Raw genomic sequence first — 18,061 nt, forward strand, 5'->3', positions numbered from 1 at the left:
CCTCAGAAAAGATAAGGATTTTTTTCCTTGGACAAGAATTTTTCAAGCACCTGCTGCTAAGGTCAAACTTGTACACACAAGAATATTATTGGGATAGTTACATGCAAGTAAGTGAAGGAAAAGTTTCCTGAACATTTGCAAATGAGTTGTGAAGCCTTTCATGCTTAAACCAGAGTGAGATTTAAGCCACAAAGAACATCCAAACTTTTTCCTCCCCTTATTATTCAACAGCTAATGTAAAATAAAGTAGGGAGATCTCATTTCTTTTCTAAGGCAGATAAATGTTCCCACTGGGGACTGCAACAGGATGCCCTATACCCCTGTCTGCAGCAGATAGGAATAATGCAGCAGATTGCTAGCTGGGCAGATGGGGAGATGTTATTTCTGCTCCTTAGGTGAGGAGTAAGTGTTGGTAATGAACGCTAGACAGAGCTGTAGAGCTGCATCTGAAAATGTTCTAGAAAATGCAAACTGGACTTCAATAATCAACAGTGGAAAATAAACAAATCACCTCCTCTTGGCAGGGCCTCTCCAACATTTTCTGCATAAACTTAGGTATGAACTAAAGGAATCTACTTCAAATGGATCTTTAAACAAGTAGGCTTCATCAGGCTCTATGAAGACCACAACTTAGATTAAAAATCAATTGTATATATCAACTTCCTCAGTCCAATCACATGCAAAAATAATGATCCATAGTAACAGAATGAAGAGGATGGCAGTGTGAGTAATACTCAGGTTACTTATTCCTAATTTGACCTGGATTTAGCATCACGTAAGCAAAGGTTCTCGCAAAGCAAAATTATTCAATTCCATTAAGATAATTTAAAACAAATTAATGAAACTTGAAACAAATTACTGCAAGTGCATAGTTAATAAATGTATTAAAAAACCCCAATAAACAAGCAGTTTATTTCCTCCTATTTTTACAGATCTGAGTGACTACCCACACTGGGGGGAAATTCTGTGGTCTCACCCAGCGGAACCACACAAATGGCAGGATGGCATGCTCCACCCAAGGACGTTCCTGTCACTGAAATGATCACAGCCCTGTAACATAGAAGAGGAAGCTAGGCTGGCTTTAATCACACTGCTATTCATGAAATGCACTCTGCCTGGCTCACTGCCAGCGAAGTTTGATACACTTAAACTCAGCAAAAAAAAAAAAAAAATCTGGCCAGAACAATAATTCAAAATCAAAATGTCAGGACTGACTTTATGTCTTGGAAGTTTTGTTTATTCTTTTGGCAAGAGCATGATTCAAGGGCAGCAATGTTATGCATGTCTTTGTAATTTTTCATAGGATATATATTATACACTGGATACAGGTGAGAGTCAGGCATGCCAAATTTTTTAAAATTAGGTATTTTCACATGTTACGTTCCTGTCTGCTAGCAAGAAGTTCTGCCAAATTTTTACAGTCTACTTAAGCAGAAGGAAACTATTACTTTATCAGCAGTAAATCTTATTTCCCTAAAATAAATGGAATTACAATCCCACTAGAAATTCCCACTGGGAAAGGAATGGCTCCCTGACGCCCCACTGCTAGACAGAAGAGAATTGGACATTTTACTACAGGATTAACAATATGTGGAAGCAATAGTTTTCCAACATCTCCCCTTGCCAAACAAAATAATAGCGTTGACTGGCTCTAGAACAACCCAGTGTAAGTTGTGTTCAGTCAGAGAGTGTTGCATTCAGGCAACACAGTTAGAGAACAAATACTCTCAAGTGGTCCCTCTAATAAAACAAGCCAGATATGCCAGATTGCTACTTGAGGAGGACACATACACACCAAGAGGAGACAAAACAATTACATACTTTTCATTCTGAAGAGAGAAGTCTCATCTGTTTAAACACATGCCCATATTATTTTAATTTGTACCTTTTGCAGAATCACCATCTCAGAAGAGAGGCTATCCCAAGGGAAATTAGCTGACCTGGCAAGAAATGAGGACCAGAGACATAAGATCTGTAGGAAGGAGAACAGGGGAGAGTTGCATGCCACAGCTGGAGCTGTGTAATAGCTCTCTTTTTTGCCAGTGATGATTTCTAACATGTCACCTCAAACCCACAGACATTCACATGTTCTCTCTACACAGTCTGGTATTTACTCAATCCAGGACAGTCTGTGTGATGTACTGAGCCCACCCAAACACTACCTGACTCTAGAAGATGACATGAAGGGAGACACACCATGTACTAGCAGGTTAGGTGAGTTGTGGCATGGTCCAGTGAGCCAGTACAAAGTAGGAAGAACAACCCAGCTGGGGAAAAATCTTTTTTCTGGCAACAGTAAGCCTACTTACAGATCTAGTAATCCATTGCATTCTTATATATGGATCTACTCATTAATACTGTGTACCTTCTCCCTCATACAGTAACTTACAGAATATTCCCAAGCCTGGAAACCTGGACTACCAGACAGGAGGCAACAGAACTGCAGTGGCTGAGCCCTGAAAAGGGTAGCTGTGACTGCTGCAGAACTACTGCTCCATGTCATGGTTGAGCTCGATAGTCTGTGTCAAGGTGGCAATTTCTCTGCCTGAAACAATAAGTGATGAAAAGATAACTCCACTACACCTGACATCTCTGGTTATCTTGCATAATAATTGCAGGACTACCCCTTCCAGCCAAACGAACCCCACCTTCAAGGGAGTTGTGCAGACCTCAAAGCCCTAAACCCAACCCCTGAATACATTCAGGATCCCTCACCACTGGAACTGCTCCTGAACCTAGCTGCTGAAGAAAGTGTACAAGCTAAATACAGATTGGTTTCTCAACAGTCCTCAACAACTTTGCTTTGGCAGGATTACATCCTACTCCATGGAGGTGGTCTGAGAAGGAGATACCTTCAAAGCATCCTACTGCATGCTGAGGGCAAGCTCTTGGTTAAGGTAACCAAACTAGGGCCAGGCACAGCAAAGGAGAATCAACATTTTAATGGCAACTTGCCCAAAAATGTCTCAAGATGGCACAACAAAACCAACAACCCTCTGACATATAATATCAGAAGAGGAAAAATGTTGTTGGATACCAGCTACCATAGGATAGTACAAGTTAGCTAAGTGGTGGTTGATTAAAGCAATTTTATCAACATTATGCAATCACTATGGATATGTTTATTCTACAAGTATATCCCACATTACTTGATAAACAAACCAGCTTTCAATCCTTCAGTACTTTTGCTAGTTTCAGGGAGAATAACCAAGTGTTACTAGACTTTCTTAAGAAATGTACTTTATTGTTTACATGGCAAATGCTTTCTGAATTTTTTTTCCTTATTCCTTTCTTTTTCCCCTGCTTTTTAAAATACTTGCAATTCAAACTCAAACAACAATAAAAGCAATTTGTACTCAAAAATTTGTGGATGGTTTCACAAGTAAACATTTCGTCATTTCATACTGACATTTTTGTTCAATAGGTACATAAAAATAAAGAATTGCACATTACAGAGACAGCAATTTCAGTAAGACCATGCAAGCCAAAAAGATGACATATTAAAAATGATCTAACACATTGCTGGATACTCAAAGAAAATCACATTCTATCACATAATTAAATGGAATATGGGTTCTAAAGAGAGACATGGATGAAAACTAGATTATTTAGAGTATCTTCAAAACTGACCTCTCTACAGCTTGTTTCTTGCCATCAAACTTTCACAAAAAAAGTGACCCCTCTCTTCCAGACACTTTCTTCACTTTTCCATTAAATAATTTTGTGCTTGAATTTGGGTAATGAGATAAAATGAGAACTTTTTCCAGCTACACTCTCCAAGTATGAGCAGATTTCCAAAAAAGATTAATTCAAAGATTTTTACTATTATTTTCCTCTAGATATGGGGCAGAATATGCTTATATATTTCAGAGTGAAATGCAGTAGAAACTCTGAGGATTTTATTCAACATTATCAAGCAAGCAGGTAATGTTCTGCTGCTAAGGCTAGCAGAACAAAGACATAAGAAAAAGATGCAAGTATGATCTTTACATAAATGCCAGCAGGTGAAACCATCTTTTATCCAGAGCCTTCACTACTTGAGCCCTCCTTCTGTAGCCAGCATGCACCAGATTACTCTAATCTGTTCCTACAGCCAGAATGCAGAGAAAATACCTGCAAAAAAGATTCAGGGTAAAACATATCGCACTTGGGTTTCTGCCATGTGTGTCTGCTGACAGCAGAGTCCTCACAATTGATTGCATGCCACCGCTTGCTTAGAAGATGGTGGCAGCTCATGGGAACAAACAGGGCACATTTGTGATGGTATGCATTTGACTCCCTCAAGCTACCGGTAATTACAGACTCATGATGGGATTTTCAGATTCCTCCTTTTCCAAAAATCAATCCAGCCTACTTTCATAGATGCAGATTTACTAGACTCCCAGGCTGGAGCAGTCTGCCCACAAAAGTCCCTGTCTTAGATAAACCAGTTGCACAAGCATAAACTAGCATGAAAACTTTTAAGATTACAACCACAAATAGAACTCTTATAGTTAAAATATTGTGCTGCAAGTGTGAAAGAGTGTAAACAGCTAGGCTTTTCTCTTCACTTTTTTTTTTTTTTTTAGCATCACTGACTCAATTTTCCTTTCCTTTGTGGATGAAACAGTGATAGAAGGATGTTTCTGGGAAAGATACATTTATGCTTCCAAGAGGGAGAGTTAAAATTAAGTAGGGAGGAGCTACAGAAGCAGAGAAGGTAGTAGTCCAACTCCATTTTGAAGAAAAGTGCTGGATGGAGTTCAGGGAGAAGAACCATCATATTGAATACAAAGTACAGACTGGCAAAAAGAAAGTGATGGTCTGAAATTGCACAGGGCTAGGAAAAACTACTTTTTCCTATCATTATCTTTTAAACGCTGTCACTCATTGCCATTCTGCTACCTTTGCCACTAAACATTACTAACAGCAGAGTATTTGTTTTATGAATTCACTAGATCAAGGCAATGAAGAAAACAACCATTTGCCTTGTTATTCCTGAGACTTATCTGAGAAGATAAGAATTGAAAGTAAATGGGGTAAGTTATTTAGGAACAGATAGGGTGCTGAAGGCAAGGCAGAACTTGTCGCAGTACGGGATCCCCTAAGACCATGCTCGTCAAACCAGAAGTTTCCATTTCTTTCTGCCATTACCTGCACAACTGCTCATCTAAACATACCACAGATTGATCCAGATCAAAACACCTGAGCAGCTGGGGAAAGGGAGAGGCGGTGGAAAACAATTCACACCTCAGGAACCAGAGGACTTCCCTGCTGTCCATGTTTACTGCATATCCTCATGTGGGCACAATGTGGGGACAGGAACTGGATCAATGGCTGCTACTTCAGCTGCCATCACCACCTGAGAAGTGCACCTGGAAGTCACAGCCTCAGAGTTAAAACTTTTCTGGCACGGATTCAAGGGTGTTATTTCAAAATGCCTTTAACCACTGCTACTGTGAAAAGTATCTATCCTCCATCTCTTCTACCTGACTGCTCATTCATATCCCCAGGTCACCTTCCTTTTCTTGCTTGCATAAATAGAGGTGTGGAAAGGAGAACAAATAGCAACTTTTTTTTTTTTTCCCCCCCATACCAGATTAGTTTCAACTTGAATCAGCTCCCTGATCTGATTCACTGTCTGGCCATGCAAATGTTCATGGCATTACAAGCAAAAACACTGCAGAGACAGAACAAAAGGCCAGAGGTAGCAATAGAGCAGGAACAATACTTTCAAAGATTATATCAGCTTACAGGTGTTTGCAAATCCAAGCTCTAAGAACATAAATGTTTACATCTCAGACACTTAATGCTTGATGTGGAAAACGCTACAGAAGAATTGGAAAAAATTTGAAAGTGATGACTTCACCTGCAGATATATGAAATAAAGTGGAATAATATGTTATGTGTTATTTTTAGTATGGCCTTGAGTTCCTAACCATGTTGTTTAGCAAAATTAGTAAATGTTAGCAAATTAGCCGAAGTAGATGAACACATGAGAACAGGTATGCAATAATGACTACAGGAGTCAACAGCATAAGTCATAAAAGCTTTGGGCTCTCCCAAACCACGGTAATAAGGATCTTGCACAAAACAAACTCTTCAGGCCCTGCCCACCAAACAATATCCTTTCAGTCATCCTCTAACAAAGGGTGCTACTGAAGCACAGGGTAAGCATTTAAGTTCTTACAGTATTAGCTACCCAGATCATATGCATGTTCTGCCTTGCCAGATGGCCTGTAATCTGGTCTCCCTTGAAGCTGAAAGCATCACATTAAAACTCCTAATTGGGGTAATATATTCATAAAGTAATGACCGCAGTCGGTGCTTCTCAAAGTAGGTTACATCATCCAAAAGGATCATGAGAAAGCTCTAAGGCTATTGAAAAATCCAAACTGTATTTGGGGGCAAAAAAAAATTAAATATAGAAAATATTGAAAATGCGAGATTATAACAAAACTAAATTATCCTTAAACATATTGACACCAAAAGAATCTGAAGGATTGTTCTACATCTGCAGACTGCTTATAGACAACTCTTAACCTTCTGCAGAAGGGTTTATGTGAGAGAAGGGAAGGAAAAAGATCAAGACAAATAATTGCACATATGAGGAAAATATTTTGAAAAAAATAATATGCATATTGATTGACATAATTTTTGAAAAAAAAAACTTTATAAAAATTCAGTAGAAGTTTTAGAACTTTGCAAGGTGCAATTTCTTTCTCTAAATTATTGGGGAGTTTTGTCAATATCCACTGCAGCAAGTACCTATCTGATTATTAATGGAAACTCCACCCTTAACATTTTCAACCTCACATTTTTACAGAAAAGGAGGGAACAAGCATGAGTAACAACCTACTCCTCCACAGCTCAGTGGGCTGGTTTGAGAAATATAATAAAATTGGAGTCATCATAGTAAAACTGATCCAAGACCTGTGGACAACCTGAAACTTCACAGTTGGATCAAATGTAGCTTTGTAGAGAGGCACACGGTAGGAACAACACTAGAAAAACAAATGAGAAAAAGGACAGATAAGAGAGAAGTTAATCAGAATAATTAATTATGGGATGCAAAAGGAGAGACTCAGTGGGCCTTCCCTCAAACATTTTGCTGAAATAAATCCAGCCAGACGGCAGTGAACATGAAGCATCATTAGTCACCTCTCCCTACCTAACACATGGGAGTAGATTTCTTCCCAAGGTGCTATCCCTCAAGCTGCTATTTATGAGTCCTGAAATTCTACTTTATCCAACCTGTTTTTCAGGCATCTATCTATTTATTCTTCCTCCTAGCAGTAGGTACAGTTTTTCTCCCTCATTTGGCTTCTTTGTCCAGTAGCAGAGAGAATTAACACTTATTACAGAATTAACACTTAATACACTTTCAAAAGAGTAAAAGAGTCTTCCTTGTTCTAACATAGCCACTGTCCTGACAGGGAATTCTAACAGTTCAAATCCAAAAAGCATACTCAGCACATCTGACTTGTTGCAAAACTAATAAAGCACTAAGCAGACACAAAACCTGGTTTCTAGAAAGGCTTATCTCCACTCATTTCAAGTGACCTCCATACCAGAGATTTCAACAGCATCAAAACATTGCACGTGCCCTAGTCAGATGAAGCAGAATTTATCTCCATATCTGGCGCATCAAACAAATCACCTACTTGTAAGATTCTTAGGCAGTTTACCACCCAGCAACTGAAGAGTACTCTCACCAAAACACTGTGCAAAATAGAGTGTACAAAACTGAAATACGCCACTTTTCAAAATAAGTTTCGCTGAACTTGCTACAAAGGAATATATTAATATAAGAGGAATCAAGGGCCCTACTGAACAAAGAAGGGATGGTAACTACCTTTAAGTATATCAAAATTTCAAACCATGAATAGTTCCTAATATTCAGGAATTCACTTTCAATGCACAGGAATAACATTTAAGAGTAAAGAAAGCAGTTAAATTATTTCTTAATAAAACAGGCAACAAAGCTGCAAGAGGTTTTTAGAACTGATTAAAAAATTTGAACATGCATGAAATAAAAAGAGCACAATCAGAGCACAGTGATCTGAAAGCACTCCCAAAACACCTAGAAATGCAACTTGGCTCCCAAATTTTTACTGGTGTATGCCCTATAATTTTCGCCAAAGCAGAAGTCAGAGACATTTATGCAGATAATCATATTTAGATTCAGAAGAAAACCCTTTCCTTTCTTCACCTTTTGAATTCAATCAAGGATGCTTGTATGTTTAAAAGTTCATGAGTGTCTAACAGTATATGTAAGATCAGAGGACTCTCATTGCAAAGCAAGGCCTTGTGATTAAGAGCACACATGAGGTTACTGGGTGGGATACAGTTCAATATTAGGTGTCTATCTGCAGGTGCTTAACAAGCACAGCTGATATCTCATGTCCCATTCTAGTTATCAGAGTTCTAGTCCAACCCAACCAAAGGAGGTTAAATCATCCCATCTGCAAAGCAGACAGCCAACCAGTCAGCTACATCACATTTTACATTACACCAACTGTACTGACTGGAGATCTTGTGACTGCAAAATGGCTTAGACAAAGCAGGGTGGATTCACTTGCCTGTACATTTGAGATGCCATTCAGAAGGCCACTGGTCTCTTACTGTCCATGCCACATCTACTGACCCTGTGCAGTTGTCTCTGCTAACTTCAAGCATCTGAAATGGCTGTAGATACCTGCTAATTTTTAGGTAAGTATAGGTTCTGCTAGCACAGATGGACATACCTAGATTCAGGTGTTGATCTCAAATAGAACCTTTGCTATTGTGCTGTTAAAGACTATTTCTAGGAAAATAAAAAAACATATCAATATGGAGTAATAAATATATAAAGAGAAAATAGAAATGCTTTCAGGAATATATTCATTTCAGCAGACCTAAATAGCATTGTATTTCACATTTTGCTAGTTTTACATGGTTTAGACATATTTACCATGCAACTAGAAATATACATAGAAACAGATGTTGCCATTTTGTACCAGCAGATTTTCTTGTAAGCTTTTCTCCTTGTATTTAAAAGCCAATGATGTTATACCAAAGGACAAATTTTCCCCAGCATTTTGATTCTAATAAAGGATTCTGAGTCTAATGAAGATGAGCTGTCCTTTATAAGCGACGTGGCAAACCAAAAAGTACTTACGGTTTATGTGGTCAATGTAGTACACACCAATCTGAGGATCGTACGCGGCTTCCCATCCCCATGGCAATTCATCCCCAACACAATCCGCAAACGACAGGGGCTTTGTTAACCTACAACAAGGAAACAATTCCATGATATCGCTTTTCTCCCTTCCACAGATCTGTTACTCATATTAATTCCTAATTCTATTATGACAGAAGCTAAAGAAACATAGCAGGGAGAAAGGAGAGCAGGAGTTGGGTTTTTTTCCTCTTAAAGTAGAACATATTATTGCAAACATTTTTCAGCACAGGAACTCAAGTGAGAAATCCACTGCAACACCCTTCACGTTCGGCAGTCTAAAATTAAACAACAACCAACAGCTTTAAAAAGCATAAATTATCTACATTCCTATTTGTCCCCAGGAAAACTGGACCCTTCAACCTCAAGTCAGTGAAGAGAGCACAAGATTTCAAGATCACTGTTTCTAATGACCACAGAAAGTCAGAAAAGAGAATACAGCCACCTAGGACACAGTTAGCAGCACTTATCAATCCCTGCACTTGAATAAAACAAGCAGCAGCGTGCACAGAGTAGACAGACATTTTACAAGTAACATTTAATGGGCCTTAGATGTTCACATGTTGCTTTTGCAGGAAGACAGACTATTAAAGTTTTTCACTTTAATAGCAGAGCACCTATTTGTTATAAGAACTAGAGTGATAAATATAATACATGGGCTCTTTTCCAACTGAGGCTGAGCAAAGCTTTATGTGATCATCTTTTGGTCCTTTTTAAAAAAAAAATAGTATTGAGTTTCCTATTGATAAATCCACAGATAAATGCCATCTCTAACACAGTGATATATTTAATAGAAAGAACGAGAGATTTAAGGTTTTATTGTTGCCATAGTGATGATAAGATTAAGTAGTGTTTCAAAAAAAAAATCCACAGAGTATCATGATGAAGAGAAATTTGTGGGACACACAAGCAGCACTCCTTTGCTCACTGCTGATTAAGTTTCATCACCTAAGACTTTTTTTTCATTTCACCATTAAAATTCTATACAAATAAAAAGCTAATTCATATGTTTCAGGATTTTTTCTTTATTAATTCCTGACCAAAAGAAACAGGTTTATTGACACTTTCGTGAGAAAATAAAAAGGAAAGAATAGTACATTTTACCTTTAAAAAATTGAATTGTTTGTGTACAAAACACCAGATAGAAAGTAGTTTACAAAAATATTTATTTCTTTATGCAGCTGTAAAAGACAAATTTAAGCACAAATTTGATTCAGAAATCATTGCCCCACTATTATTTTTATTATTATCATCATCATCAATGGATATGACCTACCAATTCTTGAACAGTATTCCTCCAAGCTAAGGGCACAGAAATCACAAAGAATAAGGCTCTCAGGATTCAAAATGTTTTGAATACTGATTCTTTTTTAATTTATGCTTTTTAAATTGCAAGCCTGAATCCACTTCCTCATAATTCTCCAAAGTTTACATCACAATTCTGTGAAGGTTACTAACACTTTATTTGAGGTTCTGAACAAATTTGCAAGTATAACACAAATTTGCTGATTTATTGCCCCTTAAAAACTGCTATGTTAACCACTAATCACACCAAAAACTATTATAAAATACAGATGAAATTACCAATGTGGAATTGCATTTGGATCACCAGGATACAAAAATACAGATTTATAAGCAGCACAAGTAGGCTGTCAACTTGGCAGTGATTTCCAGGGCCAGGAGGTCTATAGCAAGCCACGCCTATGTATTGTACCCTCTCACACTGCTGACCTGCATCTTTAAATCCAGACACTGGTACAGCTCTGTGCAGGGCTGCTCCAAGGACTGTCCAGAAACCCCAGCTCTGACCTGCCACCTTGCTCCTCCTCTCTGGGAAGCAGAAGAAGTGCTGCCATGGCCAGGATCCAGCTGTGCAGCTCAGCAGAGCAACAGCTGGCCTAGAGCTCCCATATCAAGCACACCTGTCCAAATTCTGCCTACTTATAATTACCAGCACCACTTCAAAGATCACTGTTCTGTTGTAAATAGTAATTGCTAGAGAGAAAGGGATGGCTCTTAGGAAAGCAGAAGAAGCCTTTCAAATCCAGGATACACACAAGCACAGTTTCAGGCAGGCAGCATGCAGCAGGCTGAACACAGGGCGTCCATGTCAAAGATTTCCTCTAATGCTCAGAGGAAGCATCAATCACATAAAAGCAACAGTGCTTTGGTGAGTCTGGTTAGTCATGTGAACAAGATGTGCCAACCTCAAGGGCACATCTCCCTGTGAAGAAATCCTGTCTCAAATTTGATTACAAGTGTAGACATTTGTGAAACAAACTGAATAACAAAGTTCAGCGTCATCCTTGCCTCAACATTGTAACATTAGCTCAAAACTCCGTTCATGTAGTTCTAGTAGGAAATATATTTGAAATGCCATATAGCAACATAGAAATCACAGTATGGACTCTCAAACTCCTATGAACACAGCCAGATGGTTTTCAATAAAGAGTCAATACATTCACCAAAGTTACACACCAGAGCTAGCAACAGTCATGACATGATTTTTAGATCACCTCTACAGCAGGGACATAAACCCAGTACATCCCTGACTTTTCATCTGCACTCTACACCAATTTTATTTTTAATCAAATACTCACTTCTTGCTATAAATAGCACATTCTCTAGGTTAGACTGCAGTTGACTCTGATCATGCAAATGTTCTGTCCAGGTGTTCTCACCTGTCCAAAACCCGATAGGATAGGAATGAATAGCAGCCATTCTCTCATCCCAGACACTCCATAAATTAAAGATACACTAAAACACTGTGGAAAACTACTTGAATGACCCACACTGGACCTTAAACAAAATGAGAAAAGGGAGACATAGGTCCAAAAAGACAGGCAGTACAGGACAATTTGTTTTATGAATCCTGCTCTGCTGGATCATGCTTGGACATTGCATCCTTAAGTTCTGAACTATGTCAGAACTGTTCCAGAGTCGATTTTTAAAACATGAGAAGGTTTGTACATAATAAGATCACAATTACCTGAGAGGGTAACATTCCCACGACTCCCTTTTTTGTTCCTGAGTCTTTTAATAGCACACAATTTTTGAGCCTGATGCATCATTTTACAACTGAACAGCAATCAGCACAAGCTGATTGATACCTGATTGCTTACAGCCTTCAGAACTCAACATAACCACTATTTACTTTCAAAATACGTATGAAAAATGGATGAAATTAACACAACATGAAGCAAGGGAAAATTTGCAAGACAAAGTTGAAAGCAGAGAGTTACGAGATATAATTGGACAGGAAATAATATCTAGGAACAAGGACTGAAGGAATCTTGTCTGTGTGAAGATCATTATCTGTGACATATAGTAATCTATGACAGATGGACTGCCATTACAGTCATTAAATGTCATCCAAGAAAAATGAGGTTTATTGCACCATAATAGAGGATTAAATGCTGCATGTCTCAGGCCCTGATCTTCTAAGGGTAGTTATTAATACTTAGCCATACATTTAGATGTTCTTAAAAGAATGTCAATACTCTAAAAATTACTTCAAAGTCCACATTTAGTATCCAATGAAGTTCAATTAGTTAATAAAAGGCTTGGATTTCTTTAATGCATATCATTAAGCTTAAGTATTAAGTATTCTCACCTAGGGATGCTTTTTTTTTTTTTAACCTTAGTGAACAAGCAGCAGGTGTGCATAAGGAGAAGTGGCTATTTTAAGGAAAACCAGGAAGTATTCTGCAATCCCATTATGTAAACAATGCATGAGTATGTTCATCACTTTAGAGATGCTTGGGGAGACTTAGGAGACAAATACAGTTTACAAATTGAAGACCTCTATTATCATATCAAATCCACATTTTTCTTTAAAGTTTTCAAAATACAGAGTTAGCTAGCTAAGCTCTTAAAATGCAGATTCTGCAATGATATATGTGTTGTCATTAGCAGATGTTCTTGCTTCTACAGCCATATAAGAATAAGAGTAAGTAAGAATAAGTCTGTATATGCAGCTAAAGTTAATAATGAATCACAGAACCACAACATATTCTGAGCTGGAAGGGACTCAACAAGGATCATTTCTTCAACTCTTAAGGGAATGGCCCACAGGGGGATGGAACCCACAACCTTGGTGTTACAAGCACCATGCTCTAAAAAAAATGAGGGTGAAGACACCTGAAAATGAAAACATAACTGCAGACTGATGGACTGTCAGTGCAGAAATACTGATTCATTTGGACAACTTTCTTATTTGATGTAAATCACATTTTGAAGTCCCCAGAACTCAGAAATACATAAAGACAGGCTTCTTTCCAAGACTGAGGTCCACAAAAATGAGGCATTTATTACATATAGCAATAAAACTGTCTTTCTGTCAAGACACAGACAGCCCATGATATTTCCCATTTCTGTGACCTGAGAATATCAAGAGGCATGTTCTTTAAGAAGTGTGTGCACGCGCGCGCACACACACACACACACACACACACTCTACTTTGAACAAACTGTTCTATGCAAGAGAAATGCTGAATTCTGCTGCATTCCTTATCTGCCTTCTTTTTACACCAAAATCCATTCAGGATTAAATACACTGTAATAATGAAACATAAGTTATACATATTATGATTAGTATTCTATCAATAGAAAAAAGAAGGTTACAGTAGGCAGATCTTAGAAAATGGCAGTGGGGGTCAGGTGGAAGGAGACACATACATGAAAAATAACCCCACCCTGCTCAAACCTGAAATTACCTCAGTCAGAAAGGAAGAAAACACAGGTTTGTAAGAGGTACACAAATACCGAGAATTATTAACAGGTTCATTTTAATGCCTTTCAAAATTACTTCCAAGAACATCTCCTTTGCTGTGTGGTACTTGGCCTACAGTCAAGATTTGTAATTTGGAATTCAGTTGTCACTAGAGTCAATATTCACCTTCTACAGCAACTTCAATGTGCATTTGAGAACCTTCTCCAAATACCCAAAATGAACTTGTGTGCTTTGTTGTGTAGCAAGATCCCGTGTGACACTTATATGAAACATTGTATGGATTAAATTTCATTCATTTCTCATATGTAATGATGTATATTACACATTAATTCTTTTACAGTGCAGTACTTGTTAGCACTTTTTCTTGACAGAAATTTTTCTGAAAAATACACCTCTTCTCCAAACTCCAAGAAAATGAGAAGACAAAACATAAGCTACTATTCAGATGTGCAGGAATGGGCAATCTATTGAAATGTAAGAGAAGAAATCCAGTGATGGAAGAATTGCATGCACAGTTATCTGGAATCCATACACCATTACAGAAGGGTGTACAGATGGTTTATCCACAGTAATACCCACCAATACAACAGTTTACAAAAAGTTTCCTTAAAGCACTTTCAGTTAGCACAATTACACAGAACAGTAACATAAAATCAGCATCAACCATTTTTTTTTGCAAAAGAATAAATGAAAGTATTTAATTCTTATTTTGATCCACAGATTGAGAGAAGCAAATGTAAAATTTTAATCAATGAAAGGAATGTACAAACAGAAGAAGAAAAATGTTCTCAATTCTTCACCAAATCCCCTGAATTTAGTGCTCAAGTTGGATCTCAAAATCAGTTCAATTCTTACCCAAGTTTCTAATGCTATAGGCATTATTACTTTGAAGGGTGTATAAACATGCATCCTAATACCATACTAAATATGCTTACAAACATGGATTTTACTCATTTCAGGCATTCAAGAGAAATCTCTCATATAAAACTCGGGGGTGAAATTAATCCCATTAACTTCAAAATGCCAGTTACTAAACCTGAATTACTCCTTTAGGTTCCCTAGAGAGGCAGAATCAGCACATCTATTTAATACCTGAAGGTTTCCCTCTTTCCCTAGTGAGTACAGGATTCTGAATGCAAGAATCCTTACCGTGTGCAAGGGTAACTAAATTTAAGTGGGATGAATTCTGTAGCAGGCAGCAGAGTACACACAGAATGGCAAAAGAGACCCAGCTGCTGCTCCACGCTGCAGGTCAGAGTTAAAGAGAGGCATTGCTGCTCCCTATGGCCAAGGTCACCAACAGCGTGAAAACTACATTGCATAGGGAACACAATTTTCTCTTCTACAACAGTGGCTGAAGCTGTAACAAAATGCATTTACTTTGTATTAATTATATTGTTGTGTCTTTCCTAACTTTAAAAAGTGGTAACCTGGCTGTTTACCTGTCAAAAGGGGCAGAAGTGGCCCACAAAGCAGCCTTTTGCCATATTCTTTGTTCATTCAATTCTGTAAGTTATGAACTAGCAAATCCCCCACAAAATCTCTCTCTTGAAAAAGCTCATTCATGAGTCTGTCCACAGGATTTCTGCTGCTAAACACCATGTTCTTAATGCAGTAGTGCCTCCCATTCAGATATCAGGCCAAGACATTATGTACAAACTTTGAATTGTTTAGGGACATTCTCTTTTAATAAGGGTACTATTAAGATATACTGCCACTTTATTACAGGTATTACTTTGAAAGAGTAACTAAGTGGACATCAATACCAGAGTAGAACAGGTCAAACAAGAAGCAGCATGGTTGCAATCCCAGCTTGAAATAGTGGTGTAAAATAAACAAATATGGTAAGGTCATGCATGTTTACCTTGTTCACAAGATGTGTGCAACCAAATGTCAACAAATGCCTGCGCTCAAAAGACAGCAAACATGCATGTTACCTTTTCTATGCCAAAACAGAATCACTAATAGCTCAAACTAAATGTACCCCCTTCCTCAAGGATGAGATGTTCTCAATAACATTAAATTAAACTTCTTAATAGCACTAAATGTATGCCTGTAGAAACTAGCATGTGCACCACTAATGTCTTTGCTTTGTATTACACACACGTGCACACAACAGTATGGGTTTATAGTCAAAAGTTCACAGCTACACTCCTGGCTAGAATGGATATGCAACAGTCAACAGTACTGCACCTTCACCTTTTTGCACCACTGGATACTCAAAAACTAATTGCAGAGACTGACCTCACAGCAGTTATACACTTTCTGGAGACAAAGATTTATTAACTCCTGCAGCAAGTATTTCCTGGACACATTGCATGAATTTTCACTTTTTTTCCAGATTTCAGATTGTTTTGCTCCTGGTAACACAAAAAGAGGTAAAACATTCATATTTGTATAAGAATGGAAACTTGAAATAAACACTGACTCTAGTTTTCTAAAAAAAATACACAGGTATAGTACCACTTTTAATAGCTCGTAATTTCAATCCTGTGATTCTTTCAAGTCCTTGAATATTTACAACAGACAACAGGCCTTAAAAAAATATATTTTTTGGTTTTACAGAGTTTCCTTGGTAAAGAAAAATGTACAAACATGCAGATGGAGAATTAGACTAAGAGACATACATTATTTCTCTACCTCACAGCAACCCAGAATGGAGGGACATTATTTGAGTACGTACAACTCAGATAACAGGCTCTCACAACTATTTAACAAGCTCAAAAACTTGGTTTCCAGCACTGAACTCATACTGACAGTGATGTATTATAACTCCCATTTATAAGTGAGCTGTGGGTTCACGCAGATATACCACATTCAATGATGTTTCAGAGAATACCTAAGACTTTGAAAAATGCACTTTCCATTAAAAGGCTCTTGTCTAGCTAGCCAGCAACCCAGGTAAACACAAAATTATATTCAGGAAGCACACAAGGATCAAGTAGAAACTAAAATCTAATCTTTTTCTGTCCTCATAAGGTTTGGGATTTTAAAAAACCTTTTTAGAGTACTGAATAAGTGGTTCCTTCTCTGTAAATTAGGCAGAGTACTCAAGGTGTTTTTGAAATGCTTTGCTGAAAAGGGCAGTGTGCTGAAGAGTGTCTCAGTTTCCAGTCAGCCTTCCAGAGAGACAGCTGCACTACCACCATGTGAAGTGGCAATATCAGCCCATCATCAGTTCTGATTGCTGCCTTCCTGCAGACCAACTCAGTCTCCTATGCTCTAGCACAGCATGAACTGTTCAACATATTCAGCAAGTCCTGCTTAGAAATAACAAGTCAGCACCTCACCAATGATGGGGTTTGGAGACAAGCACGAACTACAGTAGCAAACTGTACTCCATTCCTCAAATGTTTTCCAGCTCTTCTTGATTTAGTTAAACATTAAACTGCCAGGACAAGGATGAAAACAAACCAACAAACCTTACTGCAACCACACTTTAACAAAAAGTCTTAAATTCACTATATTTATACATAACTCACTAAACTTGTACAACATAGAAAAACCCAGGAATCTTGACAAAAGACCTTAGTTTCCAGTATCTATTACAAACATAACCAGTATAAGCCAATACAGCTACAATTTTTACTACAAAAATTGTGTTGTACATAGAGAGCAAGTTCTTTGAAACAAAACTATAACTGCAAAGTTTTTGAGTCCACTTATTTTAACAGCAATACGAGTATTCAAAAGTAAAACCCAATAGCAAAAATAGCTGAACAACAGAATGACTGCTATAGCTTTAGACAAGTAAAGGACATACTCAAAGTGAAAGAATTTTTTACTGTGAGGGTTTGAGGCATTGGAATGGACTGCTCAGGGAAATAGTGGATGCCTCATGCCTTGAAGTGTTCAAGGCCAGGCTGAACAGAGATCTGAGCAATCTGGTTTAATGAAAGATGTCTCAGTCCATGGCAGGGGAGCTGGAACTGGACAACCTTTAAGGTCTCTAAGGTCTGTTTTCCAAAAAACACCTTCCTACTTCATTTAGCAGTCTTGCAAGTGTAGTGCAAAAACATCAGAAATTAAGTGCTTGCAATATATTAACAAAAATTAATAACCTTTTAATTTCTTTATTTTAAAAGACTTGTTCTCAATGTTCAAAAGTTCTACACATCCCCAAACTTCAC

The 18,061-nt window shown here is 37.8% G+C and overlaps 1 protein-coding gene across 1 annotated transcript in view; it reads right to left on the reverse strand.

Annotated features, from left to right (window-relative positions):
• WWC2 (WW and C2 domain containing 2) overlaps window positions 1–18,061 on the reverse strand; it is a 93,821-nt gene that overhangs the window by 49,397 nt on the left and 26,363 nt on the right. Inside the window, exon 2 of the mRNA XM_084204650.1 lies at window positions 9,140–9,249. Coding sequence (XP_084060776.1) covers window positions 9,140–9,249 — 110 coding nt within the window. The remainder of the gene's footprint in view (window positions 1–9,139; window positions 9,250–18,061) is intronic.

This window comes from Fringilla coelebs (genome assembly GCF_963513975.1).
Source record: "Fringilla coelebs genome assembly, chromosome: 4".
Classification (NCBI taxonomy): domain Eukaryota; kingdom Metazoa; phylum Chordata; class Aves; order Passeriformes; family Fringillidae; genus Fringilla; species Fringilla coelebs.